The sequence below is a fragment of the Eleutherodactylus coqui genome, chromosome 5 (assembly GCF_035609145.1).
Source record: "Eleutherodactylus coqui strain aEleCoq1 chromosome 5, aEleCoq1.hap1, whole genome shotgun sequence".
Taxonomy (NCBI): domain Eukaryota; kingdom Metazoa; phylum Chordata; class Amphibia; order Anura; family Eleutherodactylidae; genus Eleutherodactylus; species Eleutherodactylus coqui.
Window position 1 is genome coordinate 67806410 of NC_089841.1, and position 19406 is coordinate 67825815.

General features: G+C 40.3%; 1 protein-coding gene across 1 annotated transcript in view; it reads right to left on the reverse strand.

The window, feature by feature from the left end:
* The window catches only part of LOC136627512 (phospholipid-transporting ATPase ID-like), a 124190-nt gene that overhangs the window by 81526 nt on the left and 23258 nt on the right, over positions 1 to 19406 (reverse strand). The window contains exon 2 of the mRNA XM_066602682.1: positions 4619 to 4698. Within this exon, the coding sequence (XP_066458779.1) occupies positions 4619 to 4661 (43 nt within the window). The 5' untranslated portion in view covers positions 4662 to 4698. The remainder of the gene's footprint in view (positions 1 to 4618; positions 4699 to 19406) is intronic.

Sequence of the window (19406 nt, forward strand, 5' to 3'; positions counted from 1 at the left end):
GTATCCAAGCTAGAAGTGGTACAACAGAGTACTACAGCCTCCATGCCCACCTGTATCACATCTTGTATCCAAGCTAGAGGTGGTACAACAGGGTACTACAGCCTTCATGCCCGGCCGTATCACATCTTGTATCCAAGCTAGAGGCAGTACGACAGGGTACTAGAGCCTCCATGCCCGCCCATATCACATCTTGTATCTGAGTGAGAGGCCGTACAAAAGGGGAACTAGAGCCTACATGCCCACCCGTAATTCATCTTGTATCTGAGCTAGAGGCTGTAGAACAGGGTACTAGAGCCTCCATGCCCACCCGTATCACATCTTGTATCCAAGCTAGAGGTGGTACAACAAGATACTAAAGCCTCCATGCCCACCTGTAACACATCTTACATCCAAGCTAGAGGCGGTACAACAGGGTAATAGAGCCTCCATGTCTGCCTGTATCACATCTTACATCCAGAGGTAGAAGTGGTACAAGAGGGTACTAGAGCCTCCCTGCCCGCCCATATCACATCTTGTATCTGAGTGAGAGGCCGTACAAAAGGGGAACTAAAGCCTACATGCCCACCCGTAATTCATCTTGTATCTGAGCTAGAGGCTGTAGAACAGGGTACTAGAGCCTCCATGCCCACCCGTATCACATCTTGTATCCAAGCTAGAGGTGGTGCAACAAGATACTAAAGTCTCCATGCCCACCTGTAACACATCTTACATCCAAGCTAGAGGTGGTACAACAGGGTAATAGAGCCTCCATGTCCGCCTGTATCACATCTTACATCCAGAGCTAGAAGTGGTACAAGAGGGTACTAGAGCCTCCCTGCCCGCCTGTATCACATCTTGTATCCAAGCTAGAGGCGATACAACAGGGTACTAGAGACTCCATGCCTACCTGTATCACATCTTGTATCCAAGCTAGAGGTGGCACAACAGGGTAATAGAGCCTCCATGCCTGCCCGTATCACATCTTACATCCAGAGCTAAAAGTGGTACAACAGGGTAATACAGCCTCCATGTCCGCCCATATCACATCTTGTATCCAAGCTAGAGGCGGTACAACAGGGTACTGGAGCCTCGATGCCCGCTTGTATCACATCTTAAATCTAAGCTAGAGGCGGTACAACAGGGTACTAGAGCCTCCATGCCTACTTGTATCACATCTTGTATCCAAGCTAGAGGCGGTACCACAAAGTAATAGAGTATCCCTGCCCGCCTGTATCACATCTTGTATCCAAGCTAGAGGCGGTACAACAGGGTACTACAGCTTACCTACAAGGGGTCAGTTTTCCACCATAAATTATGGTTTTGCTCTGATACTGTAATCACTTATATTAATGTTACAATCCCACAATGTTTCACTCCATTCTGACAGCTCCTTCTAGGTGCCTGATTTAATTTGGCAATAAGTGAATGTTTAGTCAAATCCATGTGACAAACCATGAGTCCGGGAAAACCCAACACATGATTCAATGAAGTTATCTTGTAGGAGAAAAATGACTTTCTATCACACTGTTACCCGCAGGTAATTCCTGTTGTTCAGTGTGATAATATCATACTCCATGGGAACAACAACATTCATTAATATTCAGTGTTCTCCCGCACGATAACAACTTCACTTGACAGGTATCACGCTGTCACTTCACAAATGTGCTTTTAATTAGGTGCATTATGTAGTAGCTATATAAATATGCTTACAGCCATTTGATGATGGCTACGACTAAGGAGACTATGTCCAAAACGCGTCAGCAGTCCCCGTGTGACGGTATTTATGGCGTGGTGGTGTTTAACTTTTTTTTTTAATATGCCGGTGTAATTTTTTATTCTTTGATATCATGCTGGGTATCTGCATGAACAATCCCTTTAACCACCCTAGCCTACTTTGTATTAACCCTCTCACTACTATAAACACCAAGGATGTTATTGTTAATACCTTCAATGCATTAATCACAAGACTTGTTGGCATGAATCCTTCCACCCCTAAGACACTGGCATTAAAGGTTGGGAAAGGAAAAAAAGAATCTGGGCAACGCACCCTTGTGTAGGGGAACCTACGACGGAACTGGTGCACCGGTGTACTCAAATTAGGGGCGCTGATAAAGCAATTCTAAAGGTGCTGCTGGCCTGGTAGGCTGGTTGAACAATGGTAAAGTTAGTATTAGATAACAGATCTACAACCAAACCCACTCTAAGGCCTTAGTCACACGGGCGTTTTTTCACGCGATTTGCGCATCGCATGACGGATGCGCATGCGCAAATCGCGTGACCGGCGCCGAAAAATCGCCCGAAAATCTGCTCCTAGCCGCGTTTCATTAGAAACGGGCCAGAGCTGTCCAGCGCATTGCATTCAATGGAGCCGGCAATACAGCCGGCTCCATTGAATGCAAGCGCTGCGGGCGAGTGTGGGATGAATTGTCGGGAAGGGGTTAAATATATAACCCCTTCCCTGCAATGCATCCTGAAAAGTGAAAAAATAAAAAAAAAGGATGTACTTACCTGCTCCCTAGCCTGAGATCCCCGCGGCCGTCCTGCAGTGGGTGTGAAGGGGGTGTGACTCAGGCTTGCCCCTGATTGGCTCAGCCTGAGCCAATGAATTCATGAATGGGTGTGACTGAGATCAGCCTCTGATTGGCTCAGGCTGAGCCAATCAGGGGCAAGCCTGAGTCACACCCCCTTCACACCCACTGCAGGACGGCCGCGGGGATCTCAGGCTAGGGAGCAGGTAAGTACATCCTTTTTTTTTATTTTTTCACTTTTCAGGATGCATTGCAGGGAAGGGGTTATATATTTAACCCCTTCCCGACAATTCATCCCACACTCGCCCGCAGCGCTTGCATTCAATGGAGCCGGCTGTATTGCCGGCTCCATTGAATGCAATGCGCTGGACAGCTCTGGCCCGTTTCTAATGAAACGCGGCTAGGAGCAGATTTTCGGGCGATTTTTCGGGCGATTTTTCGGCGCCGGTCACGCGATTTGCGCATGCGCATCCGTCATGCGATGCGCAAATCGCGTGAAAAAACGCCCGTGTGACTAAGGCCTAATTCTGCATTGGAAACTACATGTTCCCTGGATCCCATTATTTACAAGTACAGTAGTTTATACAAAGTAGATTTTTTCATGTGTGGATTCCATTGACTGCATGCAGATTTCTCCCGCTGAATGGGGATCAAGCTGATAGGACATGCCGCGCTCTTTTACCTATCTGAGGGGTGCCCTCACATTGCCCATTGTTTTCAATGGGGCCGGTGACAGCATCACACCACATGCTTGGTGCACACAAGTGCAATGCGAGGTCTCCCCATTGAAAACAATGGCAGATACTCCACGATCCTCAGCAAAGAATTGCTACTTCCACACCAATCCCACGCATTTCAAGACTCCCCTGAAAGACCAATGATGGATTGAAAGGGCTATGGCAGAAAAAGTGACACATAATGTAAATGATTATCCGTTCATGTAGACAAATGTCATTTGGAAGCAAACGACTCTTTCCAATCAATAATTCCTCTACACAAAAGGACCCCAAAAAAGAGCACAGATAGTGAGTGCATTCTGTAATATTATGGACATACTACATGCGACCGGTAATGTGACGTAGCCACTGATGGTGAGTGCCTATCCACACAGATGATATTCTTGCGCAGGTTTTGCACTTTGATTCGATGGATTCATTCAACAAGTGATATTTTTTTCCCTCAAATCAAAAAAATTGCAGCATGTTCTATCTCTTGGTGTTCCCTCGGAATGCCTCACCTATTGTTTTCAATGGGACCTTAAAAGAAATCTCATGGCACTCGCATGCCGTGTGATATGCATGCAAGTGCGATGTGATGTTTCCCATTGCTACTCACGCATTTGAGTATCGCAATTTTACAGAAATGATTTTTAATAGAAAACGCTTTGCTTCGCCATAAAAATCGCACGTTGAGTTTCTCAGCCCAGCATCGCTCGCCCATGTGAATGTAGCCTAATACATGTTATAATAAGTACTGATGTATGAGTAAAGGGGTTTTCCAAGACTTAAAAAATGACAGGCTTGAAATGGTGTAAAATAAAGAAAAAATGTATACTTACCTATTGCAGCTGCTCCTTGCCCACCGCTCAGAACCCGAAAGAAGCCGACGGGCAGTCATGTGCTGTTCATTCTGCATGTGATCACATGCACAATGTATGTCAAGTAACCGCCCACTTGTTTCTTCCAGGTTCTGAACAGAAGCCATTAGGACTCCAGCACTGAACTGTAAGTCGATGGAGCAGGTAAGTATACATTTTTCTTTATTTTACACCATTTTAAATCTATAATTATTTAAAGTCCCAGAAAACCCTTTAATTATGACTCAGTTATGACTAAGGACGTGCTCTTATCCAAGGGCGTAAACGGGTCCTAATTCATCTTGCTGGTTTGTAAACTTTTCTAATAAAGTCTCAAAATGTTATCCTCCATTCGCATGCAGTTTGGGAATGATTAATTGAGCACTTTAGTCTTTTTTCACAATAAAGAGAATTGTTGCCTCTGGTTATCATGACTCTGTTGTCCTATGTTATCAACCACAGGCTACAGTTTGCCCTTGGAAAGCATTACTGTAGAGCAAACCAAAGCTCAAAAGCCTTCTTACAATGTACTGACCTTCCAGTTTCTTTCTCCCACAGTTCATTCCGAATAGAGTCATTCCCAGCTTTTATTCCGGCTACAATCCCATGGAAATTCTGGAGGAAAACACAATGACAAAATGTTATTATGTTCTCAAGTGAAAAGATACATTTCATTCACTAGCTGACGGAATAACAATATCTGACAGCTCAACAGATTCAACACATTCCCCAATGAAGGACTTTACAGCCGATGTCACTGGATAAAGAGATACCCATAAATGTGCGAGGAACAGGATAACCCAAAGAAACATGGCTCCTATAACTAACACGGCCTCCACTATACAAACTGGAATATATTGAGAGTTCTAGAACTGTTCAGTTAAACTGAATGGCCATTTTATTGGAGCCCCCCGGCCTTTTACGATTGGAGCTTCATTGTATGGAAATTAGTGCCGTGACCCCGAAATGGGGCATAAAATCTTGTGACAAGTTTTCTGTGGATCAATTAGAGCTAGATTAGTCAGTCTGTCTTTTGGGGGTTTTCTCGTGTAGCGGTGTGGAGAGCATACCGAGAATAGTGTGATCAAGGAAAAACATCCAGCAAAAGGGAATCTGTGGATGTTAACAGCACACCGCTGAAAGGGGTCACAGGAGGATGTCAGGAATCGTTCTGATGATCAGACACTGAACAGTTAAGTAAACCATAGCCAAATATAATCCTGGTGCTCCAACTAATGTGTCTAAAAACACAATTGTCGTTTCTTAGCACGGATAGGCTATAACAGCAAACGACCAGTTTCAGCGCCATTACTGTCTAACATAAACAGAAAGGCGAGACTCCAGTGGACAACAGAGCATGAAAACTGATCACTGAGCAGCAGAAAAGCATCTCCTGGTCAGGTGAATCCGGATTTCTGTTGAACTATACCGAAGGAAGGTCAGAATTTGGGACAAGCAGCATGAATCGATGAACCCTTCCTGTTCAGAGCATGTCAGTTTCTTCATCTAATTTGCAGCAACTACAAGAAACTTCTTGTCTACATGGCCCAATATTCCTGCAGAACAATTTCAGCAACTGGTGGAATCTGCTCCAAAGTGCAATGCCTGTACATGGGGGTCCCTAATAAAGTGTCTATTCAGTGTCTATGCTGGTAATTTGTGATTTTGTTTTTTTAAAAACACTAGAGCTAAAACAGCCTGGTGATCAGATTGATACATTTTACCTGCAATGATACATTATAGCAAGATGTGTTTAGTATACAGAAGACTGGCTGAACTGTATGCCACTGTAGAAAGCCCCAGTTATGAGAAGTGTTAGGTCAGGTAAGGTTTTCAGGTTCTGAATATTCCCATTCACTGACAGCAAGAAAAGTGTTTGAAAATGGTGAAACGTGGAAGTAGTTTGCTTAAAATGTTTTATTGTACAAGGAAAGGCTTTATCAACTAAACTGGAAAACCCATTCAACTTTTATTAGAACAAGATTATGGCAAGGTCACATGGAAGTCCAAGGCAACTCCTATGACATCATGCATGAGTAGGGCAAGACAGGGCTCAGATGAAACCTTAGGCCTTAGTCAGACGGGCGATTTTTCGCGCGATTTGCGCATGCGCATGCGGCCGGTGATTTTATAAAACCATTGCTTTGCAATGGTATCGGACACATGAGCGCTTTTTATGCGCTCGTCCGATAAATTATAGAACAAAAAATCGCAGATCGCACCTATCTGCGATCTGCGATTCCTGTTCTCTTCTCTATATGCGCTCAATGGGGCCGGCGGCAGCAGCGCCGACCCCATTGAGAACATATAGAAGACAAATCATTCTTCTCTGCCACAGCTGTAACAGCTGTGACAGAGAAGAACGATGTTTGCCCATTGAATTCAATGGAGCGGCAATACAGCCGCTCCATTGAAAGCAATGGGCTGCCGGCGTGCACGGGGTGAATTGTCGGGAAGGGGTTAAATATATAAACCCTTCCCTGCAATTCATTCTAAAATGTGTTAAAATAAAAAAAAATTGTATACTCACCTTTCCGCTGCAGCCGGAGTCAAGCCGCGGCCGCTGTCAGTTCTCCTGAACTGCTTCTTGGCACTATTCAGCCGGCGGGGCTTTAAAATCCCCGCCTGCTGAATGATCTGCCTCTGATTGGTCACAGCCCTGACCAATCAGAGGCTGAAAACACTCACACACCCATTCATGAATTCATGAATGGGTGAGTGACTGCTGCCTCTCAGCGCTGAGCCAATCAGGGGCAGGTCTGACTCACATCCATTCATGAATTCATGAATGGGTGTGAGTGAGGCATGCCTCTGATTGGCTCAGCGCTGAGCCAATCAGGGGGCAGGTCTGACTCACACCCCCTTCACACCCACTGCAGGACGGCCGCACGGAGCTCCGGCTGCCGGCAGAAGGTGAGTATACAATTTTTTTTTATTTTAACACATTTTAGGATGGATTGCAGGGAAGGGCTTATATATTTAAGCCCTTACCGACAATTCATCCCGGGCTCGCCCGCAGCGTATTGCTTTCAATGGAGACGGCTGTATTGCCGTCTCCATTGAATGCAATGCGCTGGACAGCTCCGGCCCGTTTCTAATGAAACGCGGCTAGGAGCAGATTTTTGGGCGATTTGCGGGCGACTTGCGTGCACCGGTCACGCGATTTGCGGATGCGCATCCGTCATGCAATCCGCAAATCGCGCGAAAAATCGCCCGTCTGACTAAGGCCTAAGGCCGGTTTGCATGTGCAATATGCAGAGAATAAAACCCATTGATTTCAATGGGTTCATTCACTTTTCAAGATTTTGCGTGTGTATTTCAGTTATACAGAAAAAAATTGGAACGTGTTCTATTTTTCTGCATATTTGTGCACCAAAGGTCGCCATAGAAGTGAATGGGAGATGCACAAATGCACGCAATACACAAAGAGATGTGTGAAACACTACGTAATTCCACTGGAAAATGTGACTGTTCTCAGTAAGAGAAACCAAGTAATCTTGTAGATATGATACCTTTTAATGGCTAACAAAAATATATGATGTTAATGCAAGCTTTTGGACTTACTACATCCTTTGATGAAGGACTCTGAGTAAGTTCGAAAGCTCGGATTAACAGCATGTATTTTTGTTAGCCATTAAGGCTGCCTGTCCAAGGGCGATAATCCACGGGTGATAAATCGCCCACGGATCACGCTCTGCAAAGCTTTCCATAGTGTTCCTATGGAAAGCGCAGCGCTGGTGTCCACGAGCGGAGAATCATAGAGCTTTTCCGCTCACGGGACTTAAATCGCAGCATGCAGCGATTGCCGCGATTCTCCGCGGTGAGCCTATCTGTCAGATAGGCTGACGGAGGAGACCTCCCTCTTCGTCCCCCGCGGCAGAATATCGCTAGCGATATTTCGCCTCGGCCGTGAACAGGGGGCCTAAAAGGTATCATACTTACAAGATTACTTGGTTTCTCTTGCTGGGAACAATCACATTTTGCTCTACTGGCTAACACCGTAACAAAACTTTTTTCATTATCCACTGGAAAAAGAACACATCTGGAACTAATTAGACATTTTAAGCCGTGAATTTGTGCGCCGCGCACGAATGAGCATGCCCTGTGGGCAGAAAAAGGAAAGGAAAATACGCCGATATGCCCAGAAAAAAGCCTCCTTCAGTGTGCAAATATGTTGCGCTGAGGCAGTTGCGCTTACACCCATGTGTAGCCGGCCTTAAGAGTGCTTTTACATCTATCAGAATATTCCGCGAGATGCTGAAGAATATACCACGGCACTGAAAAATCTGCACCAAAATCTGCATGTTTAGCACACAGATTTTGATATGGATTGGAAAATGGCAGAAATTTTTAATGTCTTTTTGGTACACAAGTCGTGCGCAATTGCTGAAATGGCCAATTAGTTTAATGACTTCAAGAAGTGTTCTTTCCTTGCACAAATAATCAGGAAAATTACACATGCCAAATACACATGTGTGAATGAACCCATTGAAATCAATGGGTTCTATTTTCTGTGTATTGCGTGCGCAAATATTTTGTGCGTGAATGCGTGCGTAACTATATCTGTTTGAATCTGTATTTAGACATGCAGATTGTAAGAGTGGAATATTCTGGTGTTTAATAAAGCACCCTGAGAAGTCTGGAAGCTACATCGAAAAAAAACCACCATACCCAAAAGGCATGGACTGAGAAAACTCACCAATAGTGAGTAAAAAGCTACAAAAAAAAGCAAAATGTGCTTTTACACAAAACGATTCAGATAGCAATGCTCATTCCTGTATAAAAGAACAGGAATGATTATCACTGGGACAACCTGTCGGGCATCTGTTGGCCGATAAATCGTCCTGTGTAAAAGCACTAAAACCCAACCATACATCTTTACCGCCAGTGATGGCTAGACAAGTATAACAACAACTACAGCAATGGTACTGTACTGATATATGTCTGTGGATGAGAATAGAAGACAGAGGTAGACCTCCAGACATGGTGTTCTATGTAACTGCATCAAACCTGGCCGAAAAATCTCGCAAACCAGTCTAAAGATTTCAACTGCTTCAGAAAACTGCATGGTAATTGCTGTCATGAACAAAGATGGCAGTTTCTTAGTAGAAAGTTTTGATAAAGGAAGCCTATAATGAGCATGCACACAACCAAGAGCTAGAGCCTCATTCATGACTAGACTGAAAGTCTTTATACTGCCCACTATGTACATTCTTGTACTTACCAACTCCACTATACAAATAAATTCACTATACTACTGTCCACTATGAAGAAGAATATAAGTGCTACAATACTACACTCTACGTATAGGAATATGAATGCTATAATAATGCTCCTATGTACAAGAATATAACTAATATAATACTGCCCCCCCTATGTACAACAATATAACTACTCTAATACTGCCCCTATGTACAAGAATATAACTACTATAATACTGCTTCCTATGTACAAGAATATAACTACTATAATACTGCTCCTATGTACAAGAATATAACTACTATAATACTGCCCCCTATGTACAAGAATATAACTACTATAATACTGCCCCCTATGTACAAGAATATAACTACTATAATACTGCCCCCTATGTACAAGAATATAACTACTATAATACTGCCTCCTATGTACAAGAATATAACTACTATAATACTGCTCCTATGTACAGGAATATAACTACTATAATACTGCTCCTATGTACAAGAATATAACTACTATACTACTGCTTCTATGTACAACAATATAACTACTATAATACTGCTCCTACGTACAAGAATATAACTACTATAATACTGCTCCTATGTACAAGACTATAACTACTATAATACTGTCTCCTATGTACAAGAATATAACTACTATAATACTGCTCCTATGTACAAGAATATAACTACTATAATACTGCTCCTATGTACAAGAATATAACTACTATAATACTGCTTCTATGTACAACAATATAACTACTATAATACGGTCCCCTATGTACAAGAATATAACTATTATAATATTGTCCCCTATATACTAGACTATAACTACTATAATACTGACCCCCTATGTACAAAAATAGAATTACTATAATACTGCCCCCTATGCACAAGAATATAACTACTATAATACTGCCACCTGTGTACAAGAATATAACTACTATAATACTGCCCCCTATGTACAAGAATATAACTACTATAATACTGCCTCCTATATACAAGAATATAACTACTATAATACTGCCCCATGTACAAGAATATAACTACTATAATACTGCCCCCTATATACAAGAATATAACTACTATAATACTGCCCCATGTACAAGAATATAACTACTATAATACTGCCCCCTATAAACAAGAATATAACTACTATAATACTGCCTCCTACGCAGAAAAATATAACTACTATAATACTGCCTCCTATGTACAAGAATATAACTACTATAATACTGCCCTCCATGTACAAGAATATAACTACTATAATACTGCTCCTATGTACAAGAATATAACTACTATAATACTGCACCCTATATACAAGAATATACCGACTATAATACTGCCCCCTCTGTACAAGAATATAACTACGATAATACTGCCCCCCTATGTACAAAAATAGAATTACTATAATACTGCCCCCTATGTACAAGAATATAACTACTATAATACTGCTTCTACGTACAAGAATATAACTACTATAACACTGCCTCCTATGTACAACAATATAACTACTATAATACTGCCCCCTATGTACAACAATATAACTACTATAATACTGCCCCCCTATGTACAACAATATAACTACTATAATACTGCTCCTATGTACAACAATATAACTAGTATAATACTGCCTACTACGTACAAGAATATAACTACTATAATGCTACCTCCTATGTACAAGAATATAACTACTATAATACTGCCTCCTATGTACAAGAATATAACTAATATATTACCTCTTATGTACAAGAATATCACTACTATAATACTGTCCCTATGTATAAGAATATAGCTACTATAATACTGTCCTTATATACAAGAATATAGCTACTATAATACTGTGCTATTTATAAGAATATAGCTACTATAATACTGTCCTTATGTACAAGAATATAGCTACTATAAAACTGTCGCTATGTATAAGAATATAGCTACTATAATACTGCCTCCTACATACAAGAATATAACTACTATAATACTGCTACTATAGACAAGAATATAACTACTATATTACTGCCTCCTATGTACAAGAATATAGCTACTATAATACTGCCTCCTACATACCAGAATACAACTACTATAATACTGCTACTATAGACAAGAATATAACTACTATATTACTGCCTCCTATGTACAAGAATATAACTACTATAATACTGCCCCCTATGTACAAGAATATAACTATTATAATTCTGCCTCCTATTTACAAGAATATAAGTACTATAATACTGCCCCTATGTACAAGAATATAATTTCTCTAATACTGCCCCCTATGTACAAGAATATAACTACTATAATACTGCCTCCTATCTACAAGAATATAACTACTATAATACTGCCCCCTATGTACAAGAATATAACTACTATGACACTGCCCCCTATGTACAAGAATATAAGTACTATAATACTGCCCCCTATATACAAGAATATAACTACTATAATACTCCATCCTATGTACAAGAATATAAGTACTATAATACTGTCCCCTGTGTACAAGAATGTAACTACTATAATCTGCCTCCTATTTACAAGAATATAACTACTATAATACTGCCCCCTATGTACAAGAATATAACTACTATAATACTGCCCCCTATGTACAAGAATATAGCTACTATAATACTGCCCCCTATGTACAAGAATATAACTACTATAATACTGCCACTATGTACAAGAATATAACTACTATAATACTGCCCCCTATGTACAAGAATATAACTACTATAATACTACCCCCTATGTACAAGAATATAACTACTATAATACTGCCCCCTATGTACAAGAATATAACTTCTATAATTCTGCCCCCTATGTACAAGAATATAACTAATATAATACTGCCCCCCTATGTACAAGAATATAACTACTATAATACTGCCCTCTAAGAACAAGAATATAACAACTATAATACTGCCCCCTATGTACAAGAATATAACTATTATAATACTGCTCCCTGTGTACAAGAATATAACTACTATAATACTGCCCCCTATGTACAAGAATATAACTATTATAATACTGCCTCCTATGTACAAGAATATAACTACTATAATACCGCCTCCTATGTACAAGAATATAACTACTATAATACTGCCTCCAATGTACAAGAATATAACTACTATAATACTGCCCCCTATGTACAAGAATATAACTACTATAATACTGCCCCCTATGTACAAGAATATAACTACTATAATACTGCCCCCTATGTACAAGAATATAATTACTATAATACTGCCGCTATGTACAAGAATATAACTACTATAATACTGCTCCCTGTGTAGAAGAATATAACTACTATAATACTGCCCCCTATGTACAGAATATAACTACTATAATACTGCCTCCTATGTACAAGAATATAACTACTATAATACTGCCCCTGTGTACAAGAATATAACTACTATAATACTGCCCCCTATGTACAAGAATATAACTACTATAATACTGCTCCTATGTAGAAGAATATAACTACTATAATACTGCCTCCTATGTACAAGAATATAACTACTATAATACTGCCCCCTATGTACAAGAATATAAATACTATAATACTGCTCCTATGTACAAGAATATAACTACTATAATACTGCCCCCTATGTACAAGAATATAATTACTATAATACTGCCGCTATGTACAAGAATATAACTACTATAATACTGCCTCCTATGTACAAGAATATAACCACTATAATACTGCCCCCTATGTACAAGAATATAATTACTATAATACTGCCGCTATGTACAAGAATATAACTACTATAATACTGCCTCCTATGTACAAGAATATAACCACTATAATACTGCCCCCTATGTACAAGAATATAACTACTATAATACTGCCCCCTATGTACAAGAATATAACTACTATAATACTGCCTCCTATGTACAAGAATATAACTACTATAATACTGCCTCCTATGTACAAGAATATAACCACTATAATACTGCCCCCTATGTACAAGAATATAACTACTATAATACTGCCCCCTATATACAAGAATATAACTACTATAATACTGCCCCTATGTACAAGAATATAACTACTATAATACTGCCCCCTATGTACAAGAATATAACTACTATAATACTGCCCCCTATGTACAAGAATATAACTACTATAATACTTCCCCTACAGATCTAAACATGCAGGATACTCTCTCTGGAGTTGCTCTTTACTAATCCGGGGTGTTTCTGTCTGCACCATATGTGACTCCTCCAGGTTCTTCCCTCACTACAGTACATGGTCAGTGTCAGTAATATTTCCTATATGTAATCACAGGACTTACACAATGGCCTCCCACACTTGCAGCAGGTGAGATTCATCACCCCAGCAGGACACTATGGCTGGCGTCTGATCAGAGTAATCCCATGCGAACAGGAATCATTCAGAACTGCTGCCAGCACAGAGAATGCTTCATACGCTGCAATGCTGAATTATGGCTGAGGCCATTTATCTGTTTACTTTCTGGATTATACAATCACACAGGCGCTGGATTAACCCGTTGCAACATAAAACGCGTGGTGTGAGAACTGCACACAGAAACTGGGGTAATTATGGCGCAAATCTAAGGCAGGTTTAACCTGCTGTAAGTTTCAGAAAGTGGCGCAGAGTCGGCACCAAATATAACATGAGGTTTGCTCTTTTTACTATATTTGCCGCATTTATCTAAGACCAAAGTGTCTCTTAAACCGGCTTCACGCGGACGTATTTGCCCACGCAATACGAAGTGAATAGAACTCATTGATTTCACGCTAGCGCAGAGTTTAAATAGTTAATAAAATAAGTAACCCAGTTTATGTGCTAATACTCTCCCTAGCGGCGAGTGTATTAGTGCATATGGCTGTGTGTTTTTGCCCTGAGTCAGTGTATCTGAGCTTGTCATGTCCTATACTGATGAGGAGCCAGTGTATCTAAGCCTATCATGTGTGATACTTTCTGTGAAGTCAATATGACTGCAAAGCCAGCGATAATCAATCCACTGAGCTGGTGTATCTAAACCTATGAAGCAAAATAACTAGAGCCGGCGTCACACAGGCCTAAGTGTATTTACGCACACATTTGCACTGTGTAGTTGCTCAGTGGGAGTTACGTTTTTGCGCGTGTGTCCGTATTTTACTGTATTTTTTGCGCACTCATGCCCACAGTATTTTCACATGCAAAAAAAAACCACACAAGCATGTTCCCATCGATTTGTGCGCAATTCACATGAAAATAGAACACGCTGCAAATTGTTTGCATGAATGAAATGTGCACGCAGAATACGCTCATGCAAATCGACCTATTAAAATCAATGGGTTCTATTCACTGCGTAAGCTGTAGTATCTCAGCTTACCATGTGTGATACAATCTGATGAGCTGCTGTATCTCAGCTTATCATGTGGGATACAATCTGATGAGCTGTAGTATCTCAGCTTATCATGTGTGATACAATCTGATGAGCTGTAGTATCTCAGCTTATCATGTATGATACAATCTGATGAGCTGTAGTATCTCAGCTAATCATGTGTGATACAATCTGATGAGCTGTAGTATCTCAGCTTATCATGTGTGATGCAATCTGATGAGCTGTAGTATCTCAGTTTATCATGTGTGATAGAATCTGATGAGCTGTAGTATCTCAGTTTATCATGTGTGATAGAATCTGATGAGCTGTAGTATCTCAGCTTATCATGTGTGATAGAATCTGATGAGCTGTTGTATCTCAGCTTATCATGTGTGATACAATCTGATGAGCTGTAGTATCTCAGCTTATCATGTGTGATAGAATCTGATGAGCTGTTGTATCTCAGCTTATCATGTGTGATACAATCTGATGAGCTGTAGTATCTCAGTTTATCATGTGTGATACAATCTGATGAGCTGTAGTATCTCAGCTTATCATGTGTGATAGAATCTGATGAGCTGTTGTATCTCAGCTTATCATGTGTGATACAATCTGATGAGCTGTAGTATCTCAGCTTATCATGTGTGATAGAATCTGATGAGCTGTTGCATCTCAGCTTATCATGTGTGATACAATCTGATGAGCTGTAGTATCTCAGTTTATCACATGTGATACAATCTGATGAGCTGTAGTATCTCAGCTTATCATGTGTGATACAATCTGATGAGCTGTAGTATCTCAGCTAATCATGTGTGATACAATCTGATGAGCTGTAGTATCTCAGCTTATCATGTGTGATACAATCTGATGAGCTGTAGTATCTCAGTTTATCATGTGTGATAGAATCTGATGAGCTGTTGTATCTCAGCTTATCATGTGTGATGCAATCTGATGAGCTGTAGTATCTCAGTTTATCATGTGTGATACAATCTGATGAGCTGTAGTATCTCAGTTTATCATGTGTGATACGATCTGATGAGCTGTAGTATCTCAGCTTATCATGTGTGATACAATCTGATGAGCTGTAGTATCTCAGCTTATCATGTGGGATACAATCTGATGAGCTGTAGTATCTTAGCTTATCATGTGTGATACAATCTGATGAGCTGTAGTATCTCAGCCTATCATGTGTGATACAATCTGATGAGCTGTAGTATCTCAGTTTATCACATGTGATACAATCTGATGAGCTGTTGTATCTCAGTTTATCATGTGTGATACAATCTGATGAGCTGTAATATCTCAGCTTATCACATGTGATACAATCTGATGAGCTGTCTTATCTCAGTTCATCATGTATGATACAATCTGATGAGCTGTAGTATCTCAGCTTATCATGTGTGATACAATCTGATGAGCTGTAGTATCTCAGCTTATCATGTGTGATACAATCTGATGAGCTGTAGTATCTCAGCTTATCATGTGTGATACAATCTGATGAGCTGTAGTATCTTAGCTTATCATGTGTGATACAATCTGATGAGCTGTAGTATCTCAGCTTATCATGTGTGATACAATCTGATGAGCTGTAGTATCTCAGCTTATCATGTGTGATACAATCTGATGAGCTGCTGTATCTCAGCTTATCATGTGTAATACAATCTGATGAGCTGTAGTATCTCAGCTTATCATGTGTGATACAATCTGATGAGCTGTAGTATCTCAGCTTATCATGTGTGATACAATCTGATGAGCTGTAGTATCTCAGTTTATCATGTGTGATACAATCTGATGAGCTGTAGTATCTCAGCTTATCACGTGTGCTACAATCTGATGAGCTGTAGTATCTCATCTTATCATGTGTGATACAATCTGATGAGCTGTAGTATCTCAGCTTATCACATGTGATACAATCTGATGAGCTGTTGTATCTCAGCTTATCATGTGTGATACGATCTGATGAGCTGCTGTATCTCAGCTTATCATGTGTAATACAATCTGATGAGCTGTAGTATCTCAGCTTATCACATGTGATACAATCTGATGAGCTGTAGTATCTCAGTTTATTATGTGTGATACAATCTGATGAGTTGTAGTATCTCAGCTTATCATGTGTGATACAATCTGATGAGCTGTAGTATCTCAGCTTATCACGTGTGCTACAATCTGATGAGCTGTAGTATCTCAGCTTATCATGTGTGATACAATCTGATGAGCTGTAGTATCTCAGCTTATCATGTGTGATACAATCTGATGAGCTGTAGTATCTCAGTTTATCATGTGTGCTACAATCTGATGAGCTGTAGTATCTCAGCTTATCACATGTGATACAATCTGATGAGCTGTTGTATCTCAGCTTATCATGTGTGATACGATCTGATGAGCTGCTGTATCTCAGCTTATCATGTGTAATACAATCTGATGAGCTGTAGTATCTCAGTTTATCATGTGTTATACAATCTGATGAGCTGTAGTATCTCAGCTTATCACATGTGATACAATCTGATGAGCTGTAGTATCTCAGTTTATTATGTGTGATACAATCTGATGAGTTGTAGTATCTCAGCTTATCATGTGTGATTCAATCTGATGAGCTGTAGTATCTCAGCTTATCACGTGTGCTACAATCTGATGAGCTGTAGTATCTCAGCTTATCATGTGTGATACAATCTGATGAGCTGTAGTATCTCAGCTTATCATGTGTGCTACAATCTGATGAGCTGCAGTATCTCAGCTTATCACGTGTGCTACAATCTGATGAGCTGTAGTATCTCATCTTATCATGTGTGATACAATCTGATGAGCTGTAGTATCTCAGCTTAACATGTGTGATACAATCTGATGAGCTGTAGTATCTCAGCTTATCATGTGGGATACAATCTGATGAGCTGTAGTATCTCAGTTTATCATGTGTGATACAATCTGATGAGCTGTTGTATCTCAGCTTATCATGTGGGATACAATCTGATGAGCTGTAGTATCTCAGTTTATCATGTGTGATACAATCTGATGAGCTGTTGTATCTCAGCTTATCATGTGTGATACAATCTGATGAGCTGTAGTATCTCAGCTTATCATGTGTGATACAATCTGATGAGCTGTTGTATCTCAGTTTATCATGTGTGATACAATCTGATGAGCTGTTGTATCTCAGTTCATCATGTGTGATACAATCTGATGAGCTGTAGTATCTCAGCTTATCATGTGTGATACAATCTGATGAGCTGTTGTATCTCAGCTTATCATGTGTGATACAATCTGATGAGCTGTTGTATCTCAGCTTATCATGTGTGATACGATCTGATGAGCTGTTGTATCTCAGCTTATCATGTGTGATACAATCTGATGAGCTGTTGTATCTCAGCTTATCATGTGTGATACAATCTGATGAGCTGTAGTATCTCAGCATATCATGTGTGATACAATCTGATGAGCTGTAGTATCTCAGCTTATCATGTGTGATACGATCTGATGAGCTGTAGTATCTCAGCCTATCATGTGTGATACAATCTGATGAGCTGTAGTATCTCAGCTTATCATGTGTGATACAATCTGATGAGCTGTAGTATCTCAGCATATCATGTGTGATACGATCTGATGAGCTGTAGTATCTCAGCCTATCATGTGTGATACGATCTGATGAGCTGTAGTATCTCAGCCTATCATGTGTGATACAATCTGATGAGCTGTAGTATCTCAGCTTATCATGTGTGATACAATCTGATGAGCTGTAGTATCTCAGTTTATCATGTGTGATACAATCTGATGAGCTGCTGTATCTCGGTTTATCATGTGTGATACAATCTGATGAGCTGTTGTATCTCAGCTTATCATGTGTGATACGATCTGATGAGCTGTTGTATCTTAGTATATCATGCGTGATACGATCTAATAAACTGGGGTATCTTCCCGCTTCATGTGTGATACTGTCTGCTGAGATGGTCTTTCTGACTGCTCGTTCACATCTCCACAAGACGGGGCAGATCTGTCTGTGGGGTCCGTGTAGCGTCGTTTGGTTCCATTATATGACATATCCTCTACCCACTGTTCTGTTGCCATGACGGACGTATTTGAGCTCATCATGTGTTATACCATCTATCTTAGGGCTCCTTCACACTGGAAATCGCTAAACGCAGAAAGATAGGACATGCTGCAATTTTTTTTCCACTTCACATCTCATGAATGAAAAGATCGCCAATGGGAATGAAGCCAATGAAAATCATTGGTTTTATAATTCGACGTTTTCACTCACTCTCGTATTGCGCAGTTTTATCACAAGTGTGAAGGCATCCTAAGGGCGGCTTCACACCCGCATTAGAGTCAGTTCAAGGATTCTGTTTCTGCTCCGTTTTTGCAGGAGAAAAACTGAAATAAAACGGTGAAAAATGTATCCATTTTTTCCCTGTTGATTTCAGTGGGGTTTTCAAAAAAAAACAGAAAACTGAGACTATGCATCAAAGTAGATGAGATTTGCAAAAATCTCGTTCACACACGGCATACAGTCCGCTGCTGACAAACCACGGGAAAACTGACATGCGGCGCAGAATTCAAATCCGCAACATATCAAATTTGGCGCTGTCTTTACTCTATGGGAAAGATTTCTGGAGAAGAATACAGGCTGAAAAGCCGTTTCAAAACCCGCACCAAATAGCGCTCTCCCATCCATTAAAATGGGCAATTAACCTTATGAGTTCAATGTGCGCTATCTTCGTGCACAAATGCGCAGGAAAGTAGAGCATGCTGAGTATTTTTTGCAAGAACGAAATGCGTGCGCAAAATACATTAATGTGAACAA